The sequence below is a fragment of the Embiotoca jacksoni genome, unplaced genomic scaffold (assembly GCF_022577435.1).
Source record: "Embiotoca jacksoni isolate LCO1_2020_lvr unplaced genomic scaffold, fEmbJac1.0.p SCAF_27, whole genome shotgun sequence".
In the NCBI taxonomy this organism is placed as follows: domain Eukaryota; kingdom Metazoa; phylum Chordata; class Actinopteri; family Embiotocidae; genus Embiotoca; species Embiotoca jacksoni.
Window position 1 is genome coordinate 3,895,802 of NW_027185378.1, and position 13,884 is coordinate 3,909,685.

The following is a 13,884-nucleotide window of genomic DNA, read 5'->3' on the forward strand; positions in this document are numbered from 1 at the left end:
AGGACGAATCAGGACACTGCAGAATTCATACACACAATGAACAGCCAAAGGTGCATTGTTTTTACTCGAGGCCACTTTGACCTGACCTGTGTGACACACATTTTGATTGCTGATTGGCTCGGAGAGTTTTACCTCACAGCAGCTGTGAAATTCAAACATTTTGAAGCGGATTTAATTCATTAGTTTCGTACTTTTCTGGTTTTGTTTGTTTTGATATTTTGGTCAAATGTCACTTCTATCATAAATGTATGCTCAGGTACTTTGGACTTGAGGAAGGAAAGCAAGAGGTTGTTTTTTTTTTGTTTTTTTTGGTAGCATTATCAACTTATTGTGGGTAACGTTAGCAGACTTTAGCTGCCGTTGTTTTGTTGACATCACAAAGTCCAGTTCAGTGACTGTCTTCCCTACTTGTGCTACTATTTTAGCAAGCTTACCAATGCCTGTTAATGTGACTTGTGGCCATAGTTGTCACTTAAATGTGAATTACTGCAGGGATATACAGCTTTACTGTACTTTAGGACCATGCTGCTATGGATGAAGGTGCACTCTCACATTTTAAACTACTCTTGCAGTCTCGTAGTCTTTGTGGCGTTTCGAAGGCAAATATCTCCACAGAGACACTCCCAAACGTCCCAGCAATGTTTTGGTACTTGTCAGTTATGGTGTCTGAGACTCACTGTGCAGACCTACCAGGTGCTGTGCTTTTGATTCCAGCACTGATTAACCAGTGGATTACTTCACTGGCACAGTTCAGATACAGTATATATATTTTTTTTTTCAAGCCCTGAGAGCTCACACAGGCAGATCATTTTTATTTTTTAATTTTTTTGTTGTGTCTCTGGAACAAACTTTCATAGTTAATACTATAAATACAGAGTTGTTCTTTTCACCTTTGACACAGCAAGTAAGCTGTTGCGTCATGTGATCTGCCTCCTCAAACTCAAGGTGATGAAGGCTTCAGAGCAGCAGTTTACAAATCAACGGGTGACCTCATGGCGTCTATTGATCATGAAGACTTTGCTCTGACCACCTCCATCGTAGAGATTTGGGGAAATGAGGAGTCAAACAAAAAGGTGTGTATTGAGGCAGCTCTTCAAAAAATGTTTGACTTTCTGGATGTAGACTGTTGAAATAAATCCTCCATCAACAACAACAACAACCTCATCCTACACACTGGAAATTGCAAGTTTTAAAATGTGTTTTTATCATGCAGTAAAGCAGGTCTTTGCAGCAATTTCCCAATTTAACGCAGGGCTTGCAATTGTTCCACAAAAAGTTCCCCCACAGCACTATTTTGCAAGCGCAGATGATTATGATGTGTTTAAAGAAATGCAAACAATCCACATAATTTTTCCTCCTATACCAGAATGATATACTGTATGGGTCTCAGTGAGATTAGACTGAAAGTAAGCACAGAAATGAGCAGTGTTACTAAAGAACACTAGTGTGTTTGGTTTGTACCCAAGAGGAAATTCTAAAATAAATAAAATGGGATTTGCCCCAAGATGTTAAAAATAAATCTGTTCTGATGTTCCTAAACTTCCCAGAAAAGTTAGTGCTGTGGAGAAAGCCTTTTAAATGTGTTTCTTAAAGCTCCTTTTTTTTTTTTCCCCCCCCACATCTTATCCACACGTGCAGCAGAATCTCAATTTGCCCTTTAACTCAGACTCCATTATGTTGTGTTTTTATGCGGTTCCTAAGTGTCCTTGAATAAAAATAACACTGAGGTAATGATGTATTTTTTTTTTACAAAATGCACTGTCTTCATAAAATATCTGCAAGCATTTCGTCAACAGTGTCTGCCTCCACTTCAGTGGAAAGTTTAGCACAGCAAAAGTGTCATTTTGATGTCTTTCAGGTGCAAACTGAGCTGCAGGAAGTGTGAATTGTGTCACATTTCAGATGTCTTTCACTTAAAGGAGATTTCTCCAGTAAACTTCTCCTAAAGGTTTCTCTCCCAGTTTTGTACGTTTATCAGAACTTTTACTTCTCTTATCCTAATTATCTCAGTCTCCCTCAGGGCTCACTCCTAGTATTAGAACCGCTGGACTAAACGAGTTAATACTAGCTATACTTAATAATCCACTTCCATCAAACAGCTTCCAGAACAATGAAGGTGTTTCAGTGTTTCCTCTCTCCCCTACAGGACCTGTCTGCAGAAGAAGATGCAATAGAGGAACCAGTTCCATCATCCTACTATCATCACTCTCCACATACACGGTATATTCTCCCTGACATGGCCTCCCCCCCTGGGCTGGATGCAGACCAGTTGCCCCTGCTTCAGCTCGAGGAGGTGGACTCCAGTAAAGTCTCAGAGGGGCCGAGTTCTCCGGGGCTTCTGCCCACCATGTACAGCTCTCCTCTGGACGGCCACACCGTCTGCATCCCCTCTCCTTACACGGACAGTAGCCACGACTACAACCACGGACACGGACCTTTGACCTTCTACAGTCCGTCCATGCTGAGCTACACCCGGCCGCCCGTCACCGACAGCCCGTCGGCTCTGTGCCCCCCCCCCAGCCCCTCGGCCTTCTGGCCCTCCCACAGTCACCCCAACGTACCTTCGCTGTCTCTGCACTGCACTCAGCCTCTCATCTACAACGAGCCCAGCCCGCACCCACCGTGGCTGGAGTCCAAACCCCACAGCATCAACCCCGGCAGGTAGGATCACTGGCACTCAGCCATGGATGGAAACGGTACTCAAAACTGTGACGCAATAAAAGGTTGAGTTTAGCTGGAAAAACCTTCTCCCGTTACTTCCTGTCTTGAAATCGACCTCTAGAAGTCATTGAACCTAGTTGTTCCAAAAGAAATGTGACGGCACATTTGGATTGTTGTACTTGGCAGCAGTTGTTTTCCTGTTGTTATGACCTTTTGGATAAGGACTGCAACAGGTTGAGCCTTTTCCTTGTAAACCACTTTGCAGGTTTTAAGCACTCAAACTAAAGTGGCAATTCTTTGGATTGTTGAACGATTGTTCTTTTGATTTAGTCGGTTTCAGTGTTTGTTGTCTCTTTGTGGAAAACCCGACAGATCAGGCCTCTGTGGATCTGTTGTAAGACTCCTTTTTATTTGTTTGTTTGTTTTCATCCTCACAATTTATTACCTATTTGTTACAAGCTGGACCACAACAAAGTGACACTATTAGTCGGTTTAATGCAGTGATTTCCTGTATCCGTTTTAAATTAAAGGCCGTTGAGAACGTGCCCAGTGGGGATCCATCCAACCAGCGTGGAAGGTTTTGCCAGACAGCAGATGTAGAAACTCTCGTTTTCTGTTAAATACAGATCTGGAGGAGACGGGTTTAATTAGCATTGTGTTAACTTGTTTTGGAAGAGTTTGAATGTAACCTACGTTCGTTCATGTGTGAAGGTCCTGCACTGTAGTTTCAGCAAACAAACATCTTACCAACTTTGTGAAAGGCGATAGTTTTCATGTCTTTGGATCGGCTCCCAAGACAACAGTTGATGTACGCTTTCTCTGTCTGTAGTTCTACCGTGTATTAAGTCATTATCGACCAATTGATGGTCACGATGGCACTCGGCACATATTTCGAAGCCTAATACTCCCATTATGCTTCAGCGATGACTGCCGTCTCCGACCTACAATGTGTTTTTTTTGTTTTTTTTTCCAGTTGACAGAGATGTGGTTGCGGAGAGATTTTCAGCGGTACTAATGACGGGTGAATGACAGGCCAAAATTCCTAATGTCAAGTTGTCCCGTTCAGAAATCTGTGTTTCTTCCTGCAGCTCCATCATCAGCTGTAACAAGCTACAGGGGAAGAAATCGGAGGAAGGCTTTGAAGGAGTGAAATCCTCCACGGGTTCCTCGGCAGTGGGGAAGGCCGACATGCACTTCTGCGCCGTGTGTCACGACTATGCCTCCGGGTACCACTACGGCGTGTGGTCCTGCGAGGGCTGCAAGGCGTTTTTCAAGAGGAGCATCCAGGGTACACGACCTTCTTTCTTTCTCCGTAACTATTCCATCACCCCCCTCCCACCCCTCCATCAGTCGAAATAACTCTCCGCTGTGTCTTTTTTTTACATTTATTTGTTTTAAATCAGGACACAACGACTACATTTGCCCCGCCACGAATCAATGCACGATCGACAAGAACCGACGTAAAAGCTGCCAGGCCTGCCGCCTACGGAAATGCTACGAAGTGGGCATGATGAAGTGCGGTAGGCATCCCCCCGTTTTTATTCTAATTGAGGTTCTTGACGCTTTGTCGTGTTACAGCAGCACTAAAGTTCAAGCACAGACGGTGAAAAGGTTAAAGGGTGTTCCAGTAAGCTCATTACCTTTTAAAAGTCCTCCAGAAAAACATAGTTTAAATACCAATATATCATAGTTCATGTTGAATTTTTGGTGCAAGACACGATATATCGTCTACTTCTAAGAATGTGTGTAATTAGTGTCATCTTAAGTAAAGTGCGAAGGTCAATTTCATTGACAGTTCGTGTCTTCGTTCACCAGGCGTGAGGCGGGAACGCTGCAGCTACCGGGGAGCCCGACACCGGCGTGGTGGCCTCCAGCCGCGGGATCCGACCGGCCGGGGTTTGGTACGGGTCGGTTTGGGCCCCCGGGCTCAGCGCCACCTCCACCTGGGTGCACCGCTCTCCCCGTTCATCCCCCTCCCTCAGCTGCACCACGTGCACCACTCGGCCATGAGCCCGGAGGAGTTCATCTCCCGCATCATGGAGGCGGAGCCGCCGGACATCTACCTCATGGAGGATATGAAGAAGCCCTTCACCGAGGCCAGCATGATGATGTCGCTCACCAACCTGGCGGACAAGGAGCTGGTCCTCATGATCAGCTGGGCCAAAAAGATCCCTGGTAAGATCCACAAGTCCAGTCGAAATGCAAGTTATTAATCAGATATTACTTGGCTAAAATATAACTCTCACCTAAGTAAAGACATATGGGGTCGTTTTTTTTTTTTTGGAGAAGGACAGTCTCATTGACATTAATAGGTTTCACTTAGTGACTTTCTTTTTTCGTCTTGACTGATAGACCCTATTTCCAACGAATTTAGTTTCCCTCTACTTTCCTCTCCCCTCCCTTACCCCTTTTCTTTCCCTTTCTTCTTTTCGTTCCCTCTCCGCTCTCCTCTTAGCCAGTGTTCAACCCAGCAGGTAGCTTCTCAGCAGAGGTGCTAATGTGAGGGGATCACAAAGACTCCTAGTTTTTTTTTTTTGAATAAAGACCGTCTTCACAGATTTTTTTTTTTAAAAAGACCATTTCTCTTCCCCCCCCCTCCTGATTTCCTGAGAAAAAAAAAAAAATTTCCTCAGTCACAGAAGTGAAAATTAGTGTGCTTTGTCCGCTTTATAAAAGACCTAAGAAGGCACAGACAGGTGAGTGAGGTGCTGTCAGGCAAAATCCACAGTTGTTCAATGATGATGTTTTTGTTATAGAATTAGTCACTATAATGGTGCTTTTTGATTTTAGGACGTTTGTATTTATAATTTCTAAAAGGTCGATAGGCTCCTTTTGAAACCTTTAATTTACAGGCAGAACTTTCAACAAACGCTTTCTGTTTTTTAACTGAGAATCAGATGAGAATATTGATAGTAACGTGACCCCATTCAGATAAGATGGAATAAACACTATTTTATCTCGAAATTTTGTTGTTCAGGGGTTTTAATCAGATTTTTTTTTAAGAAGAGTAAACTCTGGTAACTACAAATGTAGTTTCTACTCACCCTGTAATGTCTTTTTTTTTTTTTTTTTTAATCTTTTAGTTGCTTTTTTTTTTTTTTTTTTTTTTTACTTGAGGATCGTATCCAGTTTAACTTTGTGTTTTTTTTTCTCCTGACTGCTTTGTCCTCAGGTTTTGTAGAGTTGAGTCTGGCCGACCAAATCCACCTGCTGAAGTGCTGCTGGCTGGAGATCCTGATGCTGGGCCTGATGTGGAGGTCCGTGGATCATCCGGGGAAACTCATCTTCTCCCCAGACTTCAAACTCAACAGGTGAGAAAGCAGAACAAGTTTTTTTTTTTTTTTTTTAATTTTTTTTTTTTAATTACATCACATCATCTTTTGGCAGCTGTGCAGAAGTTGCTCCTCTTCTGTGAGCATGCAACTAACACTAATACATGCTTCTTGGTAACTACATGTGTGGCTGTGGAGCGGGAGTGACTGCCGAAGCTGCAGAACGAGAACTAGTGTGGTCGTTCGTTGCGCGGCTCTGAAGGCTTTTGTGGAGTTGGTCATGACCTAGTGTGCAGGTTCAATATCGTGAGGTAGTTTAGTGTTTTGCTTACAGAAAGAGTTAGTTTCTGAGTTCATCCTTGAAGTCTTGGTTGATGTCATAGACCACTTTTTAATGCAAATCTGTTTGGGATTTTCTTTACTACTTAATTTGATATCTTCCCCAAATATACTAAAATGCCTTTAATATGTAAAGTTATTGTTCTTGTCCATGATCTGTCTTGCTTTGATAGGATACATAGCCATAGAAAATATTACCTACTACAGACCACAAAAAGAAAGTGCAACATCTTAACTGCGAGGCTAAAAACAAATTCAAACACTAAAATCCAATTGGTCGTTACTATGCTGGAAATCAGACAGATTTCTGGTTCTCTTCTCTCGTGATCAATAAAGGCCTTTATTTAGGATTTCCCAGTACTTGAGGTGAACTGCCGTGTTTCTGAATGTGAGCAGCTGTCTTCTGTTTGCCACAACACGGATGGCAATTTAATCTTCCCACATTGTTACAGTGTGATGATGAGTTGACAACACGCAGTAAAACAGGGAGTTCACTCGTGGACGAGATATCGCCAACGTTCGCCGCAGATTTATCTCTGATTCTTCTCGACTGGCGGCTCGTTTTCTTGCCAAACATTTTTTTCTATCGCTCCCTTGTTCCCTCCGACGTCGACCTTCAACTTTGGCCAGACATCCGTTTGTCTGCTCCTGGCACTGGTGTGTGATTAGGCTGCCACGAGTGGAGGAAACTTCCTATAATTTGTCAGCAGTAGTTTTTAGGGAAATATTTATTAAAACATGAAAGTAACATTTGTTTTTTAACGCGTTTTAAGGGCAGCAGAGCAGGAGGTCGAGTTCAGATCATTGGCTGTCATTGTTTTAGTTGAGCATGCAGAAAGGTGCGCATGAACGTATCAAATGTACAAACACGTATACGATTTTTGAGGTTACATTTTCTATTAACCGGACATGTTTTATTTATTTTTAAATAAGTATTTTCAACATATTCGTAGTTCCCAGAAGATGAACCCCAATAAATTAGATGACATTTCTGTAGTTCCACCATGAGGCCTAAATTTTCACCACACAAAGTTACATATAAAACTCCAGTGGACAGACTGCTGCGGAAATCCCATTCATTCTCCCGGGAGGATGAACCTTTTTCCATTTTTGTATAATTTCCCATTCTTCCATCCGTCGTAAACCTTTAAGGATGAAGCCCTGGTCACATCTGAAAGTGCCACAAGTTCACCCGCATCTCCTTCTGTAAGAGGCGACGTTTGCCAGGCTTGGTTGCGTGTTAGCAAGCCCGTCACGGCCCAGTAACGATGGCTCTCTGAGATGCTGTTTCCTCCGTGCAGTCGTCAGGGCGGGGGCTGATTTATCAGTCGGCGAGTGAACCAGCGTAGTTAAACTTTTTTTTTTAATCCTATTTTACTTGAACATCTGTTTCTTTATCATGCCTTTCATATCTGGTCCTCCAGCTGGGAAGATTAAATCACAGTGAATGACGCAACAGGAGCGTTGTCATAACTTCTCCATGAGTGTTTTAAATCTTTTTCTTAAATCCTGTTTTTTTTATCACAGACATTTCACCGATGCTTCCTTTCTGCGATTTGTTCCTTTTTCTTCGCAACATTTTTCTTTTTTTTCTTCCATGTCTTTTTTATATACGCAGCTGCTGCTTCATGTAAAACGCCGTGTAACCGTGACTTTGAAAACTTACAAAGTTGAACTTGAACACGAAAGATCTTTACAAATTTACTTACTGATTGCCAACTGACCCACTGATTTATGTCGATTCCACTGAACTGTTTTCTGTAGTTTGAAATGTTGGTGTGACTTTCCTCTTGGTAGCACTCCCTTTAAAATAAAAAAAATAGGCTCAGTACTTGCCTACAAGCAAATTTTGACAAAAACATTGTTTTTGGTGGATTTGATCCACATTTAGTGCAACAGTGTGAATCATTCATGTGTTTTTGATCTTTTTTTTAAACAACAGTGGAGCTCTTTGACTATGCAGGCTTCTGAAACACACTCAGCTTGTCAGCAGGACTCATTCATTGTTGGTTTTTGGTCCTTTTCATGGGATTTATTGCGAGTTCTTTTCTTATGAGAAGACTGAGAATGTAGTGTGAGCCAATAGGAGTATTTATAAGAGGACAGCAGTGGGTTGAGTTCAGTGTTTGACCTTTCTTTCCTCCACTGCCACGGAGACTATCACTATAGGCTTATGTCAGCCTTGATGTGTTTTCATAACACAGCCTTATTTTTCCTCTGTGCGGTGGTCACCGTCGGCCTGCGGACGCCTCTTCTCCTTGGATAGCTCAGGAAAACATCCTGGACGCAAATCCATCCTCTCACTCAACCAGAGTCAATCTCTAATGTTTAATCGACATTTTGTTCTGCCTCTTTCATCTTATCTTTCACTTTGTCACACATTGATACAACCTTCTCTCACAAAACTGTTTCGCTAAATTAACCCTTTTTTTTCTTCTTTTTTTTTTTTTTACAGCCAATTGATATTAAAGATTAAAAAGCCAAAACTGTTTAAGTTTGAGACAAAAGTAAAAAATTTAAAAAAGGAAGAAAACAGAGGGAGATGTGAGGAATCTGAGAATTGCTTGTTCTTCCCCAGTCTGCAGTTATCTGCATTCATTTTCATCACAGCTGTGACGCCCATCAAGGTACATTTGTATTTCTGCCATGTCAGTCAACTTGCTGATTTATATGTCCTACGAGAACAGCAGCGTCATCCATATTTACAAAGTTGATATATGTTTTTATTTCACCAAACAAAGTATTGTGAATTTCCAAGTAGAAAAAAAAGAAAAGAAAATGTCTTTCTACAAACATCACTCGGTGGTAAAATACAGACCACCGCTGACACGAACGCCTTTGTATGTTATTTATACTGTAATTTGTCTAAATGAAAATTGTGTGTCAGTTTATTAGGAACACCTAGCTACAAGTGATGCCTCTAATGCAACAGTCCTACGATAAAGTCAGCTTTCATGAAGCTAATAGTAACAGGTTTGCTGCACTTTTGTGCCGTTACACACAGATGTGCTTAAAGATGGGATGGACAAAATAAAATAAACACCCGTCAGTATTTTTCCTGTTTCCTCATGTTGATTCTCCTTACTGCTTCTTCTCCTTCTCACGCAATCTTCTGTTCCCTCTTCTTCACCCTCTCCACCTCCTCTTCTTCGCGTCTCTTCAGGGAGGAGGGACAGTGCGTGGAGGGCATCATGGAGATCTTCGACATGCTGCTGGCAGCCACCTCTCGGTTCCGTGAGCTGAAGCTGCAGAGGGAGGAGTACGTCTGCCTGAAGGCCATGATCCTCCTCAACTCCAGTGAGTTTCACAAACGCGCAAGATGGGGGTGAATTTGCAATATGAGGTTGCAAAAAGCGACAGATCCCGTGTGATCAATAGAGCAGTGTGTGTTTTTGGTTCTTACATAACCCAGATAAGTTTGTCCCTTGGCTCTGTTGAAGTTTACTGAAACAAGAATCTGGAAGTGGGTCAGTGACACCCGTCTCCTATGACCCACATGATTTAAAAAAAAAAAAAAAAAGGGAGAGCAAGAACTAAAGTACATGTTACAAAAGATCATTATTTAGTTTGAAGTGTGTCAAATCCCACCAACAAAAAAGGTTGAAAATATTCTGTGATAGCCATAAAACTTACTTAAAATCATGTAACAGAAATTTTGAAGGGGTTTTTTTGGAGGAAGGCCTGTTTTTTTTTTTTTTTGTCTTTTAAGTTGTTAGTTACAGCAGAACATCATGTAGAAAATGCTAATTTGTAAAATTTTCACATAACTTCACTTGGAAATGCATGACTTTGATTTTTTTTTTTAACACCACCAAAGGATGCTGTCGTAATCATTTCACATGTTTCTGTAAGATCAGGCTGAATCTGACTCACTGAAATTCTGCATAATTTAAAATCACGCAGAATGAATTGTCATTGAAAGCCCAAATATTACTAGGATTTCATTATTAATGACAAATAACAATAAAAGATATTAAAATCTGTATTGAGATGCGGACAAAAGTCAACAAAATTAGAATTAAAAAAAAAAAAAATGAACAGTTTTTCTGATATTAACAGAGAACCACAGTCACAGTTCTTTTTAGTTTTGCAAAAAAAAATAATCTTTTTTTTTTATCATCTGTTACAATAAAAGCCATTTCGTACCATCTTAATAACCCTTTCAAGCATCGTGGAGAAGTGTTACGACATACTAGTCCATTAAATGTGTTTTTTTTTTAAATTATTATTATCAACATTATTAAAAGTGCTGGTCATCCTCCCACAGAAGTTGTATCGGCAGAACTTATTCTGCTCGTCTGAAGAAGGTTTGGGGTGAAATGTGAAGACGGACTTTATTCCCGTGTGGCTTTTTTGTTTTTCAACCTTTCATGTGTTTCGAGCGGTCACGGCGTCCAGCAGACACTGAAAAGGTTTCATGGAGGTGACCGGCCTCTACGCATGTCCTCACAGAGTTTAACAAAGTTTCCTCCCAGGCAGGCGCGCACGCGCGCACGCACACCCACCCACCCACACACACACACACACACACACACACACACACACACACACACACACACACACACACACACACACACACACACACACACACACACACACACACACACACACACACACACACACACACACAGCCACAGGATCCTGTGCCAGACGCTGTTCTCTCTATGTTGACTCTGCTCCACTGCAGCTGGGGTGGAGAAAAAGAAAAAAAAAAAAAGAACAAATTGTGCAAGAAGTGAAAGGGAGTCTGAATAGTCAAAGAAATTGAAGCAGAAATGATTTGAAGATTTACGAATTTGGACAGATGGAAAGTTGTGTCTGTCTGTCCTCTGTCCCAGTGGTGGGTGGACAGGTTGATCTACGGCTTCTCTCTACTGTCCTCTAGTGTTTCATCTGCTGCGTCCATCGTGAAGTCATAAGGAGCTTCTTAAGCATCCAGATGTGCCAGGTTGATGAAACTGCATACGTTTGTAAATGCCATAACTGGGTTACAATTGGCTCCTGTTTAAGAGAAGAATATGAAAGGCCTGAGTTAGATTGGAGTAACTCATAAAACATCAGATGTTTGTTCTACTCTCTAAGTCAGACGTGGACTCATGACGATAAGAAAAGGTCATTTCATTTGATTTCATTTAGCTGACGCTTTTATCCAAGGCGACTTACAACACTGACGGTACACCATCGGGAGCAACTTTTAGGGTTTGGTGTCTTGCTCGGGGACGCTTGGGCATGTGGACGGGGGGAGCTGGGGATCGGGCCGCCGGCCTTCCGGTTGGTGTGCGGCCCACTCTGCCAGCTGAGCTACAGCACCCCCCCCCCCCACCCCCAGGTCGGCAAACACAATTCAAGAAATGTCTTCTTACTGCGGAGTCAACTTGCGGGTTACTTGTTTTATTTAAAGGTGCACACAGGACTAATAAAAAAGGGCCAAAAATAGATGAAAATAAATGGACGATTAGTTGTTTCCAGGCTGTTACTGATCCTAAAACATTTCTTCGCTACAACTGGGACCAAAAGATGGCGATAGTGGCTGACAGATCAGTCTGTTGGTCCATCGAATGCATTGTTTGGAAGGGAGTTATTTATTGAGTTATTGGTCACATTATATGGATGTTTCGATTTAACATAATTATCATTGTCGACAGAACAAATACTGAGACAATGAAGAGCTGTTAGGTATCCACCAGAGTTCAAAATATAGCCAAAAACTTGACATTTTAATTAATGTAAATAGATATAACGCATCGTGCTTCAGGAGGATATGTACAATAGAATAAATATATTTAGTTGGTTGCAGATAATTAGAAATATAAACAGACTAGCATTGCCATAATAATAAAAAAAAACAAATTTCAACGATAATAATCCCCAAATACTGATTTCTATTCATTTGGGTGTGTTTCTTGAGGGCTACACAAGCCACTAGGGCCAAATCTTTACCAAGCAAAGTCGCTCAAAATTAATCGTTTTGTTCCAGTTATATTTGCAGAGGATAGTCATTGTCTACAGAGGATGAATCACAAGGTTTTTGGTGCCCCACCCAGAGCTTTTCTCAAATACCACCTTCAGGACAAAATGTCCACGAGCACAAAATTTATACAAATCTAACCAGATGGCGGATTGCCGTTCAATTTTACTGAGCACATTCTTTGCTCTCCAGAGGTTGAAGCGCCAATGGGAAAATGCTTAAGAGTAATGGACTCCACATTACGAGATGTCAAAACAACTAAATTCATCACGCTAAATTCTGACAAAACTGTTGCAGCTTTTACATGAGAAACCTCTACAACTTCCACGGTGGAGGATGTAAGTCTCGGATGTATAATTATTAATAAAAGTCCTCCACCCCCCCTCCCTCCTTGTTGAAATGTGTCTCCGCTGTTTGCTGCAGATCTGTGCACGAGCTCCCCTCAGACCGCCGAGGAGCTGGAGAGCAGGAACAAGCTGATGCGTCTGCTGGACTCTGTGATCGACGCTCTGGTCTGGGCCATTTCCAAACTGGGCCTGTCGACCCAGCAGCAGACTCTGCGCCTCGGCCACCTCACCATGCTGCTCTCCCACATCCGCCACGTCAGGTACAGACGCCGACAACAGGAAACGCCGAAACGCATCCAGACAAAGCTGATCGGAAAAACACACGCACTCATAAAGTTGGCTGCTTTAATTCTGTCTTCTTCATAAAACCTTCTTGCTTTGAATTGATTTTAATTATTAATACAACTTTATTTATGTAGCATTTTGAATGTGTACAGATCAAAGAAAATCATGCATTTTTTTAAAAACTTTTGTGAGCCCAAAGCATTAAAGTGAATACAATCCTGTAATATATATATATACAGTGGTGTGAAAAAGTGTTTGCCCCCTTCCTGATTTCCAATTTTTTTGCATGTCTGTCACACTTAAATGTTTCAGATCATCAAACAAATTTAAATATTAATCAAAGATAACACAAGTAAACACAAAATGCAGTTTTTAAATGAAGGGTTTTATTATTAAGGGAGAGAAAAAAAAATCCAAACCCACATGGCCCTGTGTGAAAAAGTGTTTGCCCCCTAAACCTAATAACTGGTTGGGCCACCCTTAGCAGCAACAACTGTAATCAAGTGTTTGCGATAACTTGGAATGAGTCTTTTCCAGCTGTGGAGGAATGTTGTCCCACTCATCTTTGCAGAGTTGTTGTAATTCAGCCACATTGGAGGGTTTTCCAGCACCGACCGCCTTTTTAAAAGGTCATGCCACAGCATCTCAATAGGATTCAGGTCAGGACTTTGACGAGGCCACTCCAAAGTATTCATTTTGTTTTTCTTCAGCCATTCAGAGGTGGACTTGCTGGTGTGTTTTGGATCATTGTCCTGCTGCAGAATCCAAGTTGGCTTCAGCTTGAGGTCACGAACAGATTCTCCTTCAGGATGTTTTGGTAGACAGTAGAATTCATGGTTCCATTTATCACAGCAAGTCTAACAGGTCCTGAAGCAGCAAAACAGCCCCAGCCCATCACACTACCACCACCATATTTTACTGTTGGTATGATGTTCTTGTTCTGAAATGCGGTGTTACTTTTACGCCAGATATAACGGGACACACACCTTCCAAAAAGTTCAACTTTTGTCTC

The 13,884-nt window shown here is 41.8% G+C and overlaps 1 protein-coding gene across 3 annotated transcripts in view; it reads left to right on the top strand.

The window, feature by feature from the left end:
- Positions 1-13,884, top strand: part of LOC138205133 (estrogen receptor beta-like) — a 66,861-nt gene that overhangs the window by 49,640 nt on the left and 3,337 nt on the right. For all 3 annotated transcript variants that reach the window (XM_069160857.1, XM_069160858.1, XM_069160859.1), the window contains 7 exons: positions 2,147-2,661; positions 3,750-3,949; positions 4,065-4,181; positions 4,477-4,836; positions 5,834-5,972; positions 9,436-9,569; positions 12,664-12,847. In XM_069160857.1, coding sequence (XP_069016958.1) covers positions 2,237-2,661; positions 3,750-3,949; positions 4,065-4,181; positions 4,477-4,836; positions 5,834-5,972; positions 9,436-9,569; positions 12,664-12,847 — 1,559 coding nt within the window. In that variant the 5' untranslated portion in view covers positions 2,147-2,236. The remainder of the gene's footprint in view (positions 1-2,146; positions 2,662-3,749; positions 3,950-4,064; positions 4,182-4,476; positions 4,837-5,833; positions 5,973-9,435; positions 9,570-12,663; positions 12,848-13,884) is intronic.